The 18,216-nt window shown below is 41.5% G+C and overlaps 2 protein-coding genes across 2 annotated transcripts in view; one reads left to right on the top strand and one right to left on the bottom strand.

The window, feature by feature from the left end:
- Positions 1 to 2,373, top strand: part of clcn2a (chloride channel, voltage-sensitive 2a) — a gene marked incomplete at both ends in the record, with an annotated part of 36,636 nt that extends 34,263 nt beyond the window's left edge. Inside the window, 5 exons of the mRNA XM_083889581.1 lie at positions 46 to 114; positions 637 to 678; positions 1,108 to 1,212; positions 1,620 to 1,706; positions 1,858 to 2,373. Coding sequence (XP_083745707.1) covers positions 46 to 114; positions 637 to 678; positions 1,108 to 1,212; positions 1,620 to 1,706; positions 1,858 to 2,373 — 819 coding nt within the window. The remainder of the gene's footprint in view (positions 1 to 45; positions 115 to 636; positions 679 to 1,107; positions 1,213 to 1,619; positions 1,707 to 1,857) is intronic.
- Positions 2,374 to 5,439: 3,066 nt separating this feature from the next.
- Positions 5,440 to 10,970, bottom strand: fam131aa (family with sequence similarity 131 member Aa; the record flags this gene model as incomplete). Its single annotated transcript, XM_083889579.1, has 6 exons — positions 5,440 to 5,898; positions 5,977 to 6,038; positions 6,183 to 6,320; positions 9,893 to 10,075; positions 10,177 to 10,288; positions 10,917 to 10,970. The coding sequence occupies 6 exons, from the start codon at positions 10,968 to 10,970 to the stop codon at positions 5,440 to 5,442; spliced, it is 1,008 nt and encodes a 335-aa protein (XP_083745705.1).
- Positions 10,971 to 18,216: the final 7,246 nt, after the last annotated feature.

Below are 18,216 nucleotides of genomic sequence, written 5' to 3'. Positions count from 1 at the left end.
GTTAATGTTGTGCTTGTGTTGATGCCTTCTTTTCCCGGGTGGAAGAGCCCGGCTGGGCCGGCTCCTCCTGAAAAAAGAAAGCCCAAGCCCAAAAGAGTGAGGATCTCCATGGCGGTAAGACTGTCTGCCGCCTAGAAACTGTTGCTTAGTAACCGTTGCCTTGCAACACACACGTAGTGAGTGCGAGACCAAAAAAAATGTTTGTGGCGCACCAACCAGAGTGGCTTTGCAGAGAGAGTGAGAGAAAGTGTGTTTGTGAGGGAGGGGAGGGAGGTGGAAGTTTTTTTGAAAAGGATAAATGTTATATCATTAGTGTCAGAGCAAATGTTTCACTCGGCGATGCTGTGTGTGATCGTGTGTCAAGTTGTTTTGTGTGTTTTATTTTAAAGTGGGTGAGTCGCAAAGTTGCTGGTGCCGTCACAAATGCCCGCTCTTTAGAAAGTTTACATAAGATAATGTAAAAAAAGAAAACAGGAGACGTGCTGTTCAGTGTGCCATTTGTTCTGCACAAACGCAAAGTGATCATCCCTTCATCTCGCCCTTTGTCCTGTCTTTACACATCGTATCTATAACTACGTCTCTCTGTGTGTGTCTGAAAGGACAGCACATGTCTTACTCGTTTTGTTTTGTTTTTAGGACTCTACTGTGGAAGTGGAAGATTGCATGACTCCATCAGAGGTGAGAGAAATACTGCTTATTAATGCAAATATCAAATCAGTCAATCGCATGGGAGCAACTACATGTAGATATGTTCAAGATGAGATGCTAAAGGTTAAACCAAGCACCAGAACCAGGAAGAAAAGAGATTTGATTTGATTTGATTTAGAATTTGAGGCATGGTTTGAAATGGTCTGAAAATGGCCTGAAAATGAGAAAAACATCCAGTAAGCAGCAGTTCTCTGGGTGAACATACCTTATTGATGCCAGAGAAGAATAACCAGACTCGGTCAAAATAATAGAAAGACAACAGTAACTCAAATAACCACTTTTTACAGGTATGCAGCAGATCTATACATGCTCACACTGAACCTTTAAGAAGATGCCTCTTAATGGTGTCCTGTGTAATGAAGTGGCTACAAAACAGTTTTCGGTGTCTTCTCATGTCAGATAGCGGAGTGGGTGGAGCAGCAGCTCAATGAGCCGGTGGATTTTAAAAACTGCAAGATCGATCCAGCGCCTTTCCAGTTGGTGGAGCAAACATCTCTGCACAAGGTAAAACAAGCAGTGAACTCACTGTGAAAGGAAATCTGAGTGTTTCACACAGTGTGGTCTTGCTGGCCATCATGAGGGTCATGAGGTCTTGACCCATCTCTTCTCAGGGTTCCGGCTGATCCTTATTAAAAAAAAACATATAAGGCATCAAATTAATTAATCTTTTCTTTTTATATAATTGAAAATCTTAAAAATAATTAGTAATTTTTTTTTTAATTTCTATTTTACCGGATGTCTCTCGCAGTAACAATACAGATCAGGGGAGTAGAACCAACAAAACATCTGACATCGATATTAAAAACATTGAACTTGGTCTTAAATTGATTTAAAATGACATTGAGACAGTCTTAAAATGTCTTGAATTCCACTTGCCTGAAGCTGTGGGAACTATCTCTCCTCCTCCGCAGACTCACACCATCTTCTCTCTGCTGGGTCTGGATCACGCCTATGTGACCAGCATGGGACGTCTGGTTGGAGTGGTCTCTCTCAAAGAGGTTTGTCTCCTTCAGGTGTTGAAATCTTATGGAGAATTTTTTTTTTCTGTGAATGAACATTAAACCTCCTTCTCTCTCTCCTCTTATTCCTCTCTCTTTGCCTCCACTTTCTGTGTTTTCTCTGTTTCCCTGCTGGCTATTGGTTCTCCAGTTGCGTAAGGCCATTGAAGGCTCTGTGATAGTGACTGGGGTGAAAGTGCGCCCTCCGCTGGCCAGTTTCCGAGACAGTGGGAACAGCACAAGTGTATCTGAGGTGACGGAATTACACAAGCTGTGCATCCGCCACAGGGGGCTCTCATTGCCCCGGGAACCAAACCCTCCTAACGTGGAGGACCAGGCCGATCTCGCATACAAAGAGATCCCCGTCAACTTCACAGATCAGACTAGTTTGCAGTTTGAAACCAGCGCCGATGACATCACAAATCAGTCATCGGAGCTGGTGCTGCAGGAGAGTCCATCGTTCACTGAGGACCAATCAGAGTTTACGTTTGACTGCAGCCCCTCCCACACCGAGGAATCAGAGCTGACCTGTGACTTTGACCCCTCCAACCAAACTCCTGAGCCGGACGACACAGAGCAACAGCAGGCCATTCCATCTCTGAACAAGGACCAATCGGAAGCCGAGGAAGAGAGTTGCCCCCCTCACAATCAGGATCAGTCAGAATGATCAGAACCATCTCGTCGTCTCATGAATGTTAACGTTTCTTACATTTGTAGAGGACACTCACCTTCAAGTCCAGCCTAGATGAACGAATGAGTGAGTGAGTGAGTGAGTGAGTGAGTGTGCCGATGCCTGTTTTATGAATAAATCTGATTAAATTCTATATTTCTTTTATTTTAGTCAACAAATCTTGTGAAAAGACCAAAAGCATCAGTGTTTTTGTCTTCAAACATTTTCTGAATGTCCTCCTGTCTAACTCCAAAAAGGAACTGTTGTGATAAAGGAACCAATTTCCAAGAACTTTTGGAATTCAATTAAAAGGGGTGGGGTACACATTATTCCGTTTTTTTTCTCTTTCATTACAGGTGCAGTATGCAACATACTGCATCATAACATATCAGGAAACAGTTTCTTAGTGTGTTTTTATCAGGGCCTCTGCTGTTGTGGCAGCAAAGTCCAGCAGTTGGAACATCTAAAACATGCAGGTCAGTGGTCCTCGAGGACCAGGATTGAGAAACACTGTCCTAAGTGATTTTGATGCATTAGAATGTATTTTATTTGCACACACACTTACCACTCATAATGAATTGTGCTTGTGCATTTAACTATTAAACCCCATGCAGTACACACAAGAACACACAAGTTGGGTTGCTCAAGGGTACTTCAGTCTGTGCTGTGATTTGATCGGGCAGCCCTCTGGTTACAAGCCCAGTTCCCGTCCACTACGCCACAGGCTGCCCAAAAAATATATGATGTCAGATGTTTTCAGAAAAGTTTTGACATGTCAACCGCAATGAGTGCTAAATAGTGGGCGTTGATAGTTTGATGTTTTCATGGGATTTGATGACAATACAAATATAGAATATTCCCAGGTTTGTGTGTGTGTGTGTGTGTGTGTGTGTATGTGTGTGCATGTGTGTGTGAGTGATTGACATCCATACTCGATCATTTGCCAACAAAATAACCAACAATCCAGAAATGAGTCTGAAAGGTGGTGAATGAAAAGTATTAGAAAGCACATTAGACCAAACACATGGAAAGCGAGCACACGATGCTTTGAATTTAAACAACTAACTACAGTATTAGCACTAATCCACCTGAGGCTCATTGACACAGAAGCAGAGGCTAATAATAAACCGGTGTTGATTCTACGAGATTATACTCAGTTTAAATGCAGTAAAATGTATGATTTAAGATTAAGATTTAATGGCAAATGCATCATCATCATGACTTTGTCCAGACTCCATTATTTACAGCACTCTGAAGACTCTGCAGAGTCACGTGTCACAGCATCTACAGCAGTATATTTTTTTATTTTACTGTCAAACAGATTTCTATATCGGCCCTCCCAAAAAAAGTCCACGATCAGCTGGGATTACACACGACGACAAAAAGGCAGCTTCCAAAGGTTCACCAGGCTTAGTTCAGGGCTACAATCAACAGAGAAGCACATTGTAATTACCATGAGTATTATTTAACGCACAATGGCTTTATGGGGGTCAATTCAATAAGGGTAATATTGTAGACGGTCACTGCCTCTGCATCCTCTGCTGTGTGTGATTCTACTGTGTTTTTGATGTTTCTAGAATTATAAAAGAACAATTCTTGAGCTCCAGAAGAAAGATACTGGCTGTTATATAGAGCACACACACACACACACATACACTCACCAGCCACTTTATTAGGTACACTGAACACCTAATACTGTGGCACAAGTGACACCATAGACGATGTATTAAAAAAAAAAGGTTCTTCCTGAAGCCAATCAGGAAATATACTTAAGACACACTAGAGGGCGACTGATGGTTGCAAAAATGAGAAAATGAGCCTAATTCCCAGTTGATTTATTATTGAGGAGTTAATGTTCTCAATCACTAGTTTCACATCTTCTTCAATAGAACACAATGTCAGTTTTAATTTATGTTTTAAATGATTAAATTCAATTTTAAATTATTAGATATTTGCATGAACAAGTAGTTGAAGATGTGTACCTAAGATATTGGCCGATGAGTGTATATACACACACACGCACACCATAAGCACACGTGTACTGTACGCAGCCTGTAGATATATATCTGTATGACAGAGGACATTGAATTCAGATTGGCCCCCGAATGCAACGTTTAAGGAAAAGTAACTGCTGTGAAGCACAGCGATAGCCCACAGTCCTGTGTGTGTGTGAGAGAGAGAGAGACCTTGTTACGACTTTCAAATTGTATTTTTAGCTTCATGCGATGATTTTGAGCCACACGTGAATCCGACGTGGTTTCACTCGAGCTCATTTATTTCCGTGTGACACATTCGTGCAACAATTTATTCCCGTCTTCACTCTTTTGTTCGCAAATAGAATGTGAATTAGTGCTCGTCATATAACGTGTTGAGTTAAATGTAGAGTGTATAAACTAATTTGCTGCGTATTTAGTTGAGCAATAAGTCTGTAGTATCTCCCTTTATATGGCACTGGCCTGTATATGCTTTGTACATATGAAAATACCTGGATGAGATTTACGCACATGCTCTGTACAGAGGACAATTATTATGCATTTGAAATCCAACAGCCATTGTTATTTTTGAGAGGACATGAAATTGATTTTGTACATGAGCGAATGAATATATTAAAAAGACCTTTTAAGAAACGAGCGGAGAGATTGCTTCACGACTGGTTTGTGTGAAACAAAAACAAGACATTTCAAAAAAATCATATTTATATGTTCAGGACATTCAGGACATTTAGTATCAAACATAACCCGACCCACGTGACACGGCATGACCCAGAGTAGAACAACACTACAAAATATCTATAGAAAACCAATGCATTAGCAACACGTCACACAAATGTTTACAAAACTCATTTTCAACAACAGATTTACATTCTGTTCCACCTCCCTAATATATTTAATGTGCACAGCAGCAATAGACAGTGGAGCAAGATTAGTGCATGAAAGGCAGTGAGTGGAAGGAGGCATGATTAGATGAAGGAAAGGTGGAGAGGGTTTACACTGAAAGCAGGATAGATGATGTCATATCCAGAATCAACACCTTCAAAGAGACATAAAACACAGTCACATCACATCACATCAAATACTCTTTGTCGTCCTTCTTCTCCTCTGCTTCATCCCTCTCCTCCCCCTCCTCGTCGAACGAGGCCACGCCGGAAGAAGTGTGGTCAGAGAAGAAGGTCCTGCAGTGCCACACCCGGACCTCCTGAAACACGCTGCCTTCCTCATCTTCATCCTCCTCCTCATCGTCCTCTCCGGGAGACTCAGAATGGGAGGTGGAGTAGCAGGAGTCAAACCTGCCACTCCTGCTGCACGGAGGCCTCCACTCAGGCTTGTGGTGGATGCTGACCTCGTCAGGTTGACCCTGTAAAGGAGCCAGCTGCTCCCCGTCACCGCCCAGCCTCAACTCTTCCTCCAGGAATGGACTCATCATGTATTCACTGGGTAAAGTGGGTGAACTGGTCTGGGAGGAATTTGGGTCACTTAGAGATGCAGGGACACAACTGCTGCTGCTGCTGCTGCTGCTGCTGCTGCTGCTGCTGCTGCTGCTGCTGCTGCTGCTGCTGCTGCTGCTGCTGCTGGGGCCCAGGAGGCTGTCAGAGCGTGGTGCCTCACTGCCATCAGCCTCAGACTGACACGGCTGTGCTGCGATACGATTGGATGTGGCGGTGTCTGAGGGAGGAGCAAAAAGTCAGAACGCCTGGGGATGAACAGATTTTGGGGGAGGGACGGGGAGACGAGGCGTCAGTGATTGACAGTGATGACACACATTGAATGAGTGAAATGAGGTGAAATGAACCAAATATGTGTGGATACCTGAGTTCTGATAGGAGAAGGCGTGAGCCTGTGCGTTGTTGTGAGAGTCTTCATCATTGGAGTCTTCTTCCTCGTCATCGTCAATAGACGCCCAAGCCCGCAGTTTGGCCTCAGCGATGGCAAACTGCTCGGCCACTCCTAACAGGAACACAATTAATGCAGTCGTTTCTGCCTAAAAAGTCTTTGTAGAAACAGAGGAGTTTTCTGTCTCACCATCAAACCCTTAATAATTCCTTGTGTTAACACCACAAAAACATTTTTAAAGGCTTCAACTGAAATAAATGTAAACGGCTTTATTACTGTAGTGGGTAGCACGCTTGCCTTTGCAGCAAGAAGATCCATTGTCCAAAAACATGCAATTTGCAGGATTAGACAAATTGGACACTCATGGTTGTCTCGATGTGTCCCTGTGATGGACTGGTGACCTGTCCAGAGTGAACCAATCCTTTCGACCTATGTCAGCTGGGATTAGCACCAGTGCCCTCACGCAACCCTCATGTGGAGGATAAAGTGGTAGAAGGTGAGTGAGTTTTTTTCGTTACATGCACCGCCTGTTATTATGTTGACCAAAGTTAGGGATGATATGTAATGACTTCCTCCTTTCCCTTTGAAGGTCTAAATTATTTAATAATTTAAAACAAAAAAGCATAGAAAAGCAACAGGGTATATATATCTTTTTTTTTACATTTGCTGATGGACAGGGCCGATTCCCTGTCGAGGACTAAGATTTGTCATATGACTCATCGGAGAAGATGACAGTCATTGAACGGATGAGTCAAACAGAGTGAGACTGTCCCAGTGGATTTGTTCACATGATTTATCAATAGCTAGTATAAACAAGGCTGGAGTAATATGGCCATGTTGATTTATACGTCTATCAATACAGACATTATTTTCCCACAGAACTCTTCGATTCTCGTCCATTATCATTTCAATCATCATTAGGAACAAATTATTGCGTTAAAATAAAGGCTGGTGCAGCAATCCTTGGACATGCATTGACTTTCATTCATTTGGAAAGCCTAACCAAAGTGTTATCCCTAACCTTAAAGGGGTCATATTATATCATAATCACCCTGCCAAAACAGCCCTGTTCAGAACGCTCTGTTTAGTAACATCTCTTTAGGTCCACCTTAAGGGTCCACCTTAAAAAAAGTAAAACAAAACTTAAGGGACAGGAAATTACATCATGCACAGATGCTACTGGGAGCTAACAGCAGTTAGCATTTGGAAAAGTAATCATTTGCAGGCTCTAGCAGGCACATTGCCGTCATATATAACATGTATCCACTGGACAGATAAATCCTCTGAGGCTGGAAGTTTGTGTAGAACTCTGTGTTGCACTGTGGAGCCAAAAATAGAACTTTTCGCGGACTTCGAGGACTTCCGGTTTTCAGATACCGTTGCCCTCGCCATTACTCCTGCATGTTTTACGGACAAAGCATTTAGCGCATTGTGATGTAACGAGGAGCGCGTAAGTCAACATCACGTGTTTTTATCTCCTGTACTTAGACTGAGGAGGACCACAAAAACATGAGCGAGTCATATTTTTTCACACTTTGCCGACAGATAGGACCTCCAGAGTCCCAAATATAAGGATTTAAATGATCAAAAAGTTGATTTTGCATAATATGGGACCTTTAACCAAAACCAATTAATGCCTAGCGTTAACCAAACCACAACTCAAATCAGCCAGTTCCTCAGAAAGTGAGAGATTCTCCCTCGTTACGACCAGGTTCTGGTCAGTGTTTATGTCGTGAACGAAAGGTAACACACGTCAACGCTGCTGCACACTCCTGCTCCATCTGCTTACATTTTTTTTACTGAAAGAGAGGATGTTTTGGTCTTCAGGCCTTTTTCAAGATCACACTCACTGTGACATTGGGGCTCACTTCTAATGTAGGTCACTCCTACTTGACACATGTGCTGCTAATCACAGTAATTAACCTCCACCTGTTGGCAGGGAGCAATCAGTCAAGGGGTCATTTGACAGTTTAATGTACATTAAAAAAAAAAAAAAAAGATTTCTAATACAGATAGATTGTCTGTACATCTGAGAGACAACCACGGACAAGTTAAATAATTTCTCTTACAATTCTTTATTCCAGAATGTTATTAACGTGGAATATGATTTACATTTTCTCCATGGTTCTCTGCTTTCCCCCCACAGTCGAAAAAACGTGCAGATTTGGGGATTAGGTGTGAGAGTGTGAGTGAATGGTTGTTTGTCTCTATATGTGGCACTGCGATGGACTGGCGAACTGTCCAGGGCGTACCCCGCCTATCGCCTTATGTCAGCTGAGATAGGCACAGCACCGCCCGCGACCCTCTGGTGGAGGATATAACGGTAGATAATGGATGGATGATTTACATTTTCTCCGTGGTTCTCTGGTTTCCTCCCACAGTCCGGAAACACGCAGATTTGGGGATTAGGCACATTGGACACTAGGTAGGTGTGAGAGTGAGAGTAGATGGTTGTTCGTCTCTAAACGTTTGTCCCTATGATCTGTCCAAGGTGTGAGCCCGCCTGTCAGCTAAGATTGGCACATCACCCCCACAAAAAAAACTATACTATATATCTTCTTTTTGTATTTTTGTATTATTTTATATATTCATGACATTTGTGTTTAGTATACTCTTCTCCAGGAAGAAGCTTCTTCTTCTTTAGTTTTGCGACGGAGCCACATGGCGACGCATTTGGACAACATCCGAACGATGAGTGCACACTTGGAAGATGCAGCTTTTATGAAATGAGTGACAATTTCACAATGTTTGTGATCTTGAAGACAGTCTGTGTCAATGTTTTTTGCCAGAAAAAGTCGGTAAAAAGAGGTAACAAATACAAGCGCACACACACACACATAGTTTCTCTTGATCAAACCACACCAATGTCACTGGCATCAGAGAGGATGAGTCACAGCAAAACAACAGGAGCTGCTGTACCATTGGTGGGCAGTGAAGTGTTTTGGAAGATTGTCTAATAAACCACCATCTGCTGCCAAGGCAAGCCGTCACCCTGGAGACAGCAGAGTGGGCGGGGCCAACCCCTGACATACAGGAGTTTTAGGGGATTAAGTGCACGACAGAAGGTGGAAAACTGGAGATGAGGCTGGAGCTAAACAGAGCTAAGTAAGAGAACGCAACGTGTTCACCGAGACTAACGAGCGACATACTGTATGTGTGCAAACACCAGCTGCTCACAATGGAACGTTATCTCACCACGTAGTGTTTGAAAAGTGTAAAAAGTGAATGGGTAACACATGCTGCACTGAGGGACAGTTGCTGGTTTGGTGCTAGTTTAATATTATAGTGTTTAGTGTGTGTGTATACACATACATGTATATATATATATATATATATATATATATGTGTGTGTGTGTGTATATACACATATATATACACGTGTATATACATATATATATTATTTATGTACATAAATATATATAGATAGATGTACACATATATACATAAATATATATACGTACATACACATTCTTCACACTAATTGAGAACCAAAGTGACACACACACATACATACATGTATACATATATATATATACGTAATACGTACATAATTATTCATTTTTATGTGATATAATATGAATATATGTAATGAGATCACTTGTCTCGATCACCTGACGTCTTGTTTGTTTATGTTTCAAAAACAATTGTCTTATTCATGCCAACATAAAAGAAGATGACTCAAGTACCTGCAGCGAAGCGGGCCTCCTTCTCTCCTTCAGTCAGGTGGCAGTAGGAGCTGAAGTGGGAGTGCGCGGCAGGTTGAGGGTCTGCCGGTTTTGGCCAACCTTTCCATTCAATGAGGTGAGCGACCCGGCCCTGAGCCAGGGAGGTGGGCTTTGTCACATGGTCCCTGACTGCCTGTGAGATGCCTGTGAGGACACGGAGACACAACAAGTCAGACGCTGTGACTCAAACACTTTCTTTTTCCAATTACACAGTCAGTAAAAGTTGAAAAAAAAAAAAGTTTTACCATTTAACGATGATCTGGCAAGTGCTGCAAACTCATGGATGCCGACGCTTTTCCGTGAGTCTGCTGGAGATTTTCCTGACTTTGGGATCATTTCACTCTCCACAAATTTCACCTGCAACAAATATCACATTACAGCTTTCGCAGGAAGGCATGAAAGTAGAAAATAAGGCGTCAAGTTGTGAATCTGTTCACAAAAACTGTTTACCACTTGAACTTTGCTTTTATACTTTTAAAGTTTTTTGTATACAAAGGAGACATCAAAAACAAATAGTGTATGCACACATATGTCTGTGCACCTGAGCACACGTATACACGTTAATAGTCATGAAGATATTCAAACGTTCACAATTGCACACATACACATGAACACATTCAAAGAAACAAAACAAAACATGGGGTTGCGAGTAGATCGCATCACACAGATCACGGGTTATCACCCCTTCTTGTGATATAGGTGCTCCATTTTTCCTAGAGGGCATCACTGTTGTCCCTTTGTAATCTGAGGCTAAAGGTCAGTAGTACCATTGTTTGAATGTCTTTAATTATGGCCTCCCACTGATTATTCATAGGAGGTTCTGTGTTGAGCCATCTTCTTGTTATGGCTTTTTTTTGCTGGCAGCCATGAAGATTTTTAGGAGGTGCCACGTGACCTTTGAATATAAAACATTCTAAAACCATTGAAATAAAAATCTCTATAAACATACTGATAGACATCTGTTATCTAAAGTCTTTTTTCCTACCTCATCCTCCCCTCGCCTCTCCCTTCTTTCTCTACTCCCAGACCTCAGCTTCATCATGGCCATGCAAAGTCACCAACACGAATGAAGGTCTCAGCTCTTGTTGACTGCTTTAAACCACACCCGCAAAACAGCCACGGCATACATTTACTGCACAGATGCTAAAGCCACTGTAAGCCGGCGAAACCAGTTACAAAGGTTGGGGCTGAGGAAGATGAGGGCAGTGGTGATGATCTCCATGAAGTGGGCAAACACGTGGCATGTGACCGGCTGTGCTAAGCAGCTCCGGTCAGGCCTTCTCACCCACAAAGCTGCTGATCCTTATTAAAAGTGATAGCACGACATAACGAACCACAAGATCAACACAAATACACATATGGCCAAACATACTGTGGCACATCTCCTTGGCCAAGTGATTCTGTGTCAGCAGTTTATGATCGAGGGTTGAAATGTGTCTTGTTTTTTGGGGGAGTAGGTGAGTCTTTGAACAAGGGGGGAAATGCATGTAGACAACTCTGAGCATGTGCAAGACGACAGATATTCATAAGCAGATTTGCTCCCAAAGAAAGCAGCGAAGAAAGTCGAGGCTCTCGGTGACGGTTGAAGGCTTACAATTAAGTCAAAAATGACTTAGTAAATGTGTTTCGGAGGCTCACAGGATCTGGGAGGCAGAGATATGAAGGTGTGAGCAGCTCCGACAGCCTTTGTGACACTCGGCACTCATCAGAGGAGAGAGAGTCTCAAAGAAAGCTGCAAAACACGCCTACAGTTTGTAGTTTGCAGTATGCAGCGGTCACTCAGGCGCTCAATGCATGATAAATACAACATGTGTTGAGCATGTGGCGCGCTGCACATCCCAAGACTTACACAGAGACATTTTTAGCACCAACGTGAAGGACGGTTGATTTCTTAAATCGAACGAATTCTAAACCATTGTCAAATGAGTTCACAAAATGTGGATTAAGCCAATCAGCTCCACAACACTTTGTGTCTGTGTGGTGTGTTTCCATGCACAGTGATCATCTCACCAGGCATCTTTTTAGGCAACTGCTGGTTGACATTCGCCCCTTCAATAAGAACAACACAAGTGGCACACGTTTGGAGTTAGATTTCCTGTTTCCCGTCACATCGTCATGTTGACATGTCAAGCAGAAGTGATGTCGCCTCTGATATCCTCACAGACAAGGGTGTGACCAACAAGTGGGACTGAGGTGACACCATGTCTGCAGCCAGACAGACAGACAACTAAAAGAAAAATATCATGAAATACCCATCACAGGGACACATAATGGACAAACAACCATCCACTCACAGTCAATTTAGAGCGTCCAATTTATCTAACCCCCATCCGCATGTTTTTGGACTGTGGGAGGAGAAACACACACACACACACGGGGGGAGAACATGCAAACTCCATGCAGAAAGGCCTGTGTTCCGACCGGGTCACAAACCCAGGTCTTCTTGGCGCAAAAGCAAGAGCGCTAACCACAACACCACTAACCAAATCATGTGATATTTAAAAACAATCAAAGATCTGTTGAATGATTATAAACTGCAGGTTAAAAAGCTGTATATGATGTCTCATCCACTGCATTTCCAATATGTTAATATAAATTGACAAATGAAACTCCTAATCTCTCCAGTTTTTACTGACTTTATTGGTATATTGTTGTTTGTATTTGTAAGTTATGTTGTCTTTTTGTGTGTGGAGCAACTGACAATTTTCCACAATGTAGACAATTAAGTTAAACTAACCAGACATAATTATTATTATAAATGTGTTTGATACCACCTTTCACAGAAATACAGTCCACATAGTGTTTCACAGGAATACATGATGGGATTTTAATTTATTCTGTTTGTAAAGTGTCCTTGAGTGACTTGAAAGGCGCTTTTAAATTAAATGTGTTATTATTATTTCTACATCTTCTAATAGACAGAGCAAAACAATAAAAGCAGATTAAAACTTTAAAAAAAAATGAACAGGCAAACAGACACAGTCAACACACACACAGAGGGATCATAAATATTTCTCTTCACATGCACCACACGTGCTGATCATGATCATTTCTTTAATTCCGTATTTATTCAAGGATTTCTATTTTGGCACGTGCAGAGGTTCAGCAAAATATGCAGCGAAGTGAGGAGACTGATCTGTATCGACGTGGTCACGATGTGACACACGCACACGCACACGCACACACACACACACACACACACACGGATAAAGGCCTATACCCTGCAATTACTGGGAAAATAGCGCACCACGACAGGCGCTGATGCTGCAGCGGGTCGCCCATGGCAACCGCTGAAGTCTCCGTCTGCATACCAACGGCTGTGTACATGCACCAGACCCGCATCATCACCGAGGGAGTGGGGAGTGGGGGTCGGGTTACACATGCACCTTCACAGCGCTGAATGACTCTCTGCGGTCTCACCTGTGAGTGGGAGCGCGGCGGCTCATGATAACAACGCGCGTCGAATTCTCCAGATTCTCCGTCCGATCAACAGATGACTCCGCGCGGCCGTGCGTCCTCTCCTGTTGCAGCCTCTTCAAGTGCAACACCGACCAAGCAGTGACTGGAGCGTCTCCACCACAACTCCAGCGGAATCACGTGTCACGCGCTATTTGTTGCTGGCTAAATGGGTTTTCATGACACACGCGCGCGCACACACACACACACACACGGGCTGTCCAAACGTCTCCCTATGCCACGCGTCACCACCACCAGCGTGAGGAAGGCGGTGTCACATCCCTCCTCCTCCTCCTCCTCTTCCTCTGAGCAGCCACATTCAAGGTAACAACAACCTGCAGCTCTGCTCTGAGAAACCACTGCAGCTTCTACAACCTCCTCTCTTCCTTTGAAAGGTGACACATGGAAGAAAGGTGTTTAATCATGACAAAAAAAATGACCAAATACTGTACTAACTGTGTCACTGGCAAGCACGACTACATTAAACCCAATAGAATCTATGTTTAAAACAGAGGTGTCAAACATAAGGCCCGCAGGCCAGAAGCAGCACTGGAATTAGATTTAGGTCAATATTTTTCAAACAAGCAAATAAAATATGGATTTAATCATTCAAAAATGTGCGTGTTTTAGGCGTTTCCAGTGCGGTCGCCGTTGCTGATCGTTTCCATTCTAATCAATGTGAGCATTTCCACCGACAGTGTCCAGAAGTGGAAAAGGTAATAAAATATTGTACTTGAGTAAAAGTGACAATACTTTGATGAAATATTACTCAAGTAGAAGTAAAAAGTGGTTCATTTGAAATGTACTTTAAGTAAAAGTTACTTAGTTACTTTGCATGGGGTGTGAGGGAAGTAGAAATATGACAAAGGGTCAGAAATCCAAAACTATTATACTACTATAGGATATTAAGTCACTTTTGGCGCGTGAACATAGAGGGCGCGCGCCAAAAGTGACTTAATATCCTATAGTAGTATAGTGCTGGTGCTAATCACATCATCATTCGTCTGGTTCTGGTGTATATTTTCCCCCTGTAGGTCTTCATTGTGCTGAATTTTTATTTTTTACTCAGTAACGGATAGGATTTATAAAGTAAATAAATACAATACTTGAGTCAATACGTACTCAAGTAAAATACAAAATCCTGATTTTAAATTGTACTTAAAAAATACAAAATCCCCCCCAAAAAAGTATTTAATACAGTAACTTGAGTAAACGTATTTCGTTACTTTCCACCTCTGGCAGCGTCCAAGGAGCGGCTCGCTGTGCCACAGCGCTATGGTAGCACTTCAGTTTTTGCAGTTGCCGTTGCTAAAACGCGTCAAGCTCAACAGAGCAGATAGTGCCAGACAGCAAGTCTGACTAAGAATCAAAGTAAAACACTTCTGCTCCCCTTTCAAAATAAAACACAATATGCAGGTCACATAGCCTATCACAAGTTATTATACTAAGTATATGAAGATCTTATTCATCAATAATATCAATGTTGTGGGTCCTCCTAAATCAGTGTATTTGTCCATTTAACCCTGTAAGACCCACGGTTGTAAAATTACAATGTTAACTTTAGCCATCCCTAAAAACTATCTGTTATATTTTATCTGTTTTTTTACCACATGTACATAGTCATTGGGTCTTACTGTTCAGTCTAACAATGTTAGTGGATGTTACATTTGTTTATAAGTTCCACTTTATGGCCATAAACGCACACAACTTTTCAAGATTTCCTCCGAACAAAATCTCTTTGTTTCATTGGACTGGATTCATAAGATTAAAGTAAGTAAAATGTCTCTTATATTTTTTTTGGATGTTATTATAATGTGTAGAGCATGTACATATTTAGTTATTGTGGAATAGATGCATCAAATTTCATTTAGAGCTTGTTTCATATTTGTTGTAATTTTACAACACTGGGTCTTGGTGGTAGCAAAAATAGCAGTCTTGTTTCAGTGGACACAGACAGGTGATATTCACTCCACTACACCACTGCCTGAAACAGAGTATTTTCTTTATACATGAACAGTATACATTACATACATTATACCCTTGTGTTGTGTTCTGGTCAAATTTGACTGATTTAAAAGTTTTATGTCTAAAAAAAATATTTAGTTAATTTGATCAGACTGAGCTAAAATCCCATGTCTTTGTCCACAAAGAGGATATCAACAGACAATTCAGTTCTGGGAAAGGTGTAAATGTTCCTGAATGTGGGGTGTGGATGTAAGTGGGGGTTTGCATGTTTTTCTTTTAGTATGATAAGTAGTGACCATAGGCTCAGACAATTACATTTACATTTAGGGCATTTAGCAGATGCTTTAGTCCAAAGTGTCTTACAATCAGCAGACAGTATTGTCTGCCTTGAAAACATTTCTACCCAGAGGACTTGATCCACCACCCTATCTATTACTTCAGATTATGTACTACTATATAAAAAGCATATTTATACATGTTAATTCATTGGTTTTTTTTCCCAGAATGCCACCAGTAAGGAGAGAGCTGTGATACAGTGTGCAGGATGTGATAGATATCATCCAAACTGGAGAGAGTGAAGTTGAGATGGAACTCAATGACACTGATGAGAGTGATGAAGACTCAGATGAAGATGTCTGTCAACAAGTGGACAAAGAAAACCAACCACCCATGGACTGTCCAGCTGATAATTATGTCGACATCAAGCCAAAAACACATAAAAACACCATGCACCGTGACAGGTGTCGCTGGCCGAAAAAATATTTCATCAGTCCCAACACTGATTTTTCTGGTCTGGATTTCATCTTCAGGCAAAGAGAGTCCAGCAACACAGACAGTGACATCATGAAGCCTCTGAATGCTCAGAAGAGACCATCCAAGAGATGTGCACACCTGCCATTGGATGAACACAAGGACATGAAGACAGGGAGAGGATGCTGCAGTAAAGGATTCACCAACACACAATGCAGCAAGTGTGATGTTCACCTTTGCTTTTCAGAGGACAAGAACTGTTTTTAGGACTTTCACTAACAATGAAAGTTTGTCATGAAAAGAAAAAAGGAATGAAGAAGTTGCTAGAAAAAGATAGAATTTGATCCTGTTTATTTATTTATGTATTTATTTTTAATAAATGGTTTCATAAAAATATGACTAATGTGTGATTATTTTTAAATGTTATATACATTTATGGAGCTAAGTAAGCAATCAAACTTGCAAATGAACTTAGTTGTTGTGAATTGTTGTTCAGACAAAGTGAGTACAAAGACAGAAATTCTGCTACCACCAAAGCCCAACGTTGTAAAATTACAACGTTTCTGTAAAAACTTACATAAACATTTTTTTTCCAAAAACTCTTTGATTTCTGCATCTAAGGCCTCCTACAACAACATCTGAAAGGTCAAATAATTTTTTTTTTAGGTTTTTCTTAATTTGGGTCTTACAGGGTTAAGTTACACTACAATTAAATATATATTTAGGTCATAACTGCTTTGTTATGATAGAAACAAACACAGGAGTGAGTCATTTAATCAATTTACTTGTCAACCACGTCTTCTCCATCTCTTCTCCATGTCTGTGTTTGATGTGTGAATGGTAGGTGCCAGTTAGTGACCTTGTGCTACATGAGGACTGCCCCCCTCCCCTGAAGACCTCCCTTGGGCCACATGCAAGTGAACAAACATCATTTGTCTGGAAAGTTCAATAAAAACGATTTTCTTTTTAAAAATCAGCATCGTTTTCTAGTATTTGAATTTATCACTTAATGATCTGTTGGAACTGACCGCCCACCGCCTAATTTTCCCTGCTCCAACACACCTGATTCAAATAAAAGGGCCGTTATCAGGCTTCAGCAGAGCTCACTGACGAGCTGAACGTTTGAATCAGGTGTGTTTGAGCAGGGAAACACGGAAAACATGGAGGACAGTGGCTCCTCAGGACCAGGAGTGAGAAACCCTGATTTAAACTAATGACAAAGGAACTTCACCATTGAAGCAGACCAACCTATGGAATTAGATTTGTTTCAATATTTTTCAAACAAGCAAATATAATATGGATCATTCAAAAAATATTGTATTTTATCATTTGAAAAGACACTTGATCTTTGCACTCCCTGATTTGTTCTTTGCGCTGTGCGATTCTTAGCTGCCTTAGGGAGCTGCCTGCTCATTGGCTACTGAGTTGGAAGTAGTCACATGCTTGGAGTCGCTGTCCGTCTGGAACTTGTTCCCCAAGTTTTTCCCCTGCCGACATCCGACAAAACAATTGCAATTATCTAAAGTTTATGACTTGAAACGTTAGATACTTAAAATTATAAGTGATTGAGGAACGCTGCTAAACAGACTGTGTTTATGTTTTGGTGTGTGGCACCATCACCACCCACCCAATAACACAACTCCGAACACATGAGATGCCAGCAGAGAAAGCACAGAGCCGATAGACGCCGCTACAGCACCAAGAGACTATTTTGTTCATTTGTAAAATAAACTCTTTTTTGATTTGACTGTATTTTCAGTTGGTCTTTTTTTCTTATTTTGTTTATATTGAAGTAATAAAAAAAAAAAAATTAAATCTCAAATTTTCCCTGTTGTGAAGTGTGAGTAAATAGTAAAATTAGTCAGCTAAGCACCAAATGTTATGTCATATGTTAATGTCATATGTTAAGAGAACGTTCTACAAAGGTTGAATGAGGGTTGTGAGAAGTAACGTTTAGGGGAACGTTAGGAAAACTGACAACTACTGGACAACCTGGGAGCGTTCCCGCAACTAAAAGGTAACGTTTAGGGATTCAGACATTGCTTACAGCTGGGTACGCGTGATCAAATCCTCAATGATACTGAACCTAAAACGCCCCACGGGTGAAAGCAAAT

This window comes from Microchirus variegatus (assembly GCF_963457635.1).
Source record: "Microchirus variegatus genome assembly, chromosome: 5".
Lineage (NCBI taxonomy): Eukaryota > Metazoa > Chordata > Actinopteri > Pleuronectiformes > Soleidae > Microchirus > Microchirus variegatus.
The sequence above is the reverse complement of the archived record's forward strand: the minus strand, read 5'-3'. Positions and strand labels throughout refer to the sequence as shown.